The sequence below is a fragment of the Cystoisospora suis genome (assembly GCF_002600585.1).
Source record: "Cystoisospora suis strain Wien I chromosome Unknown contig_5793, whole genome shotgun sequence".
NCBI classification, from domain to species: domain Eukaryota; phylum Apicomplexa; class Conoidasida; order Eucoccidiorida; family Sarcocystidae; genus Cystoisospora; species Cystoisospora suis.
Genome location: NW_027158583.1, coordinates 6,776 through 8,897, shown reverse-complemented (window position 1 = coordinate 8,897; position 2,122 = coordinate 6,776). Strand labels below are relative to the sequence as shown.

Here is a 2,122-nt window from a genome sequence, read left to right as displayed (position 1 = left end):
TGGTTTTAATGAAGTGATTTGTAGCAGAGATGAAGCCGCCTGGGCATTCGCATAGATGTACAGTCTTCTTGACAGGAGAAGAAGAAGAAGGTTTGAGGAGAGTGTCGGCTAAGGCAGGGATGTGAGATAAAATTTCATACAACTTCGTCCATGAGTTGATCAACAACTCCGGACCAAATCCCATGCTGTCTCTCACCTACACAAAAAGAAAAAGTGAAAGAAAGAGTGAGAGAGAAAGAAAGAAAGAATGAAAGAGTGAGAATGAAAGCATGCATGACCGAATCAGACGTAAGGAAAGAGAGATGGACAGGCAAGAGCTCGGAAAGAAGGAAAAGAATTTCGCCGTTTTTTACTAAAGAGACAGGAGAAGTTCACCAGTCATGATATTCTCTTATGCTTTCCGAGGAGAGAGGACGAGGTGTATATACACCAGAAGAACAGACATCTCATCAGAACTGTCAATGACTGCAGTATAATACATACAACAGAGACAAATCAACTTCAATCCAGTCTATATGCATACACATACACATGTGCATGTATGTATCTATATATATATCCTTTCTTCACAGGTGTATGTATCATATATACATACACCTGTGAAGAAAGGAGAGAGTCGGTATACATCATCTATACGTGCACGTATATATATCTATATATAGATACGTGGACATATATATATATGTCTACGTATCTCGACCCAGATATGTAGAGAGACACAGAGAGCGAGATACATCCAGGTCTCTGTAGATACACGTCTCATGTTGATGCCGTATATAGAGATGACCGTATATAAGACGAACCCGTTCTTTGATAGTAGGTAGGACCCGTTTCATGAGATCTGTTGTACTTGTATGTTTTTTCCACTCCGTGATATCGAGGCGACTCAACTTCTTTCTTATTTCATCCAGGCGATGTCGGAGATTGTCTAGCTCTTCTATCGAGAAAGAAGGTGTTCTGAAAGGGAGACAAGAAGAAGAAAGGAAAGAACAAGAAGAGAAGAAACATTAAGAAAAGAAGAAAAGAGATTAAATGAAGGAAAAAAGAGACGTTGAGGAGAAAAAGGAAGACTTGCTTGAAAAAATGAAAATCCTCTGGAGAGGGAGAAAGAAGAAAGAGTGGAAAGAAAGAAAGAGAGAAAAGAAAGAAAGAGTGGAAAGAAAGAAAGAGTGAGAAAGAAAGAAAGAGTGAAAAGAAAGAAAGTGGGACTTTTTTCCGCTTTCTTCATATACCTCTTCCTTACTTGCCGACTTGTGTAGCGACAGCTTCGCATATACACTTGACTTTCTTCTTCTCGCAATTACGACAGGCTCCCGCTTTTGACGAAGGAATCTCTCCCCCTGCATACTGAAGTCTCTGCAGACTCGAACGAAAGCAATAGTATCGCTCTAAGCGAATCTCCGGTAAGTGCTGATGCACCAACAAGCCAGAAGAAGAAGAAGAGTGGGGGTGCGCCTGCTGAGAAGGATGCGAAGGTCTATGGTGTGACTGTTGCGAAGAAGAAGAAGTAGAAGAGGTGTCTGCTCTTCTCATGGTCATATGATGAGCGGCAGGTTGTTGCTGTTGCAGCTCACTGGTCTGTCTTTCTCTTTTTCCTTGTCTGGATTGTCTCTCCTCAAGAGATGAAGAAAGAGAAGCTGGGTCTTGATGTAAGTGCCTAGGAAAAGAGCCTTCCATGACGAAGCGAAAGAAGGAAAGGAAGAAAGAGAAGAAAAGAAGAGAGCTTGAGATGGTTGAGATATACGGTCATACGTGATCTCAGTCAGGTAGGTTGCCCCTGAGAGGGTTCATACAAAATTATACAGGAGAAGGTATACTCATCACAACGGTATACTCAATCTATATGTATGTATATAAGTACATGGATGCGAGAGAGAGAGAGAGAAACACAGGCAGGTCACAGCTGAAGAAAGAGTGAGAAAGAAAGAAAGAAAGGCATTAGTAAGCGAAAGAGTTGTCCGTAGTATACGAAGACACACGAAGAGGGGAAGATAGGTGGTATGCTAGAGTCATAGAAGGAGAGAGACTGGAGTGACGTGTTGGTCTATCTCTATTTCCCCGTCCGTTCTGTGTTGTCTCCTCTTTCTCTAATTCAGAACTTCTTTTCTTTCTCTCCCTCTGT

At 41.7% G+C, this 2,122-nt stretch overlaps 1 protein-coding gene across 1 annotated transcript, besides 1 other annotated feature; it reads right to left on the bottom strand.

Annotated features, from left to right (window-relative positions):
• Positions 1 to 74: 74 nt before the first annotated feature.
• Positions 75 to 1,911, bottom strand: CSUI_009585 (ribosomal rna large subunit methyltransferase j protein). Its single transcript, XM_068069698.1, has 3 exons — positions 1,244 to 1,911; positions 800 to 957; positions 75 to 196 (listed from the first exon to the last, which is right to left on the bottom strand). The coding sequence occupies exons 1-3, from the start codon at positions 1,675 to 1,677 to the stop codon at positions 135 to 137; spliced, it is 654 nt and encodes a 217-aa protein (XP_067918328.1). The 5' UTR covers positions 1,678 to 1,911; the 3' UTR covers positions 75 to 134.
• A 3-nt stretch (positions 1,912 to 1,914) lies between these two features.
• Positions 1,915 to 1,995: a sequence feature (Short protein (CSUI_009584, PHJ16601.1) was converted to a misc_feature.).
• Between the last annotated feature and the right edge of the window lie 127 nt (positions 1,996 to 2,122).

Coding starts and splice junctions, on each gene's coding strand:
- CSUI_009585 (XM_068069698.1), bottom strand. CDS start 1,677: ATGGAAGGCTCTTTTCCTAGGCACTTACATCAAGACCCAGCTTCTCTT. Junction 958..1,243: donor GTCGCTACACAAGTCGGCAA/GTAAGGAAGAGG, acceptor TCTCCCTTTCAG/AACACCTTCTTTCTCGATAG. Junction 197..799: donor TACTATCAAAGAACGGGTTC/GTCTTATATACG, acceptor CTTTTTGTGTAG/GTGAGAGACAGCATGGGATT.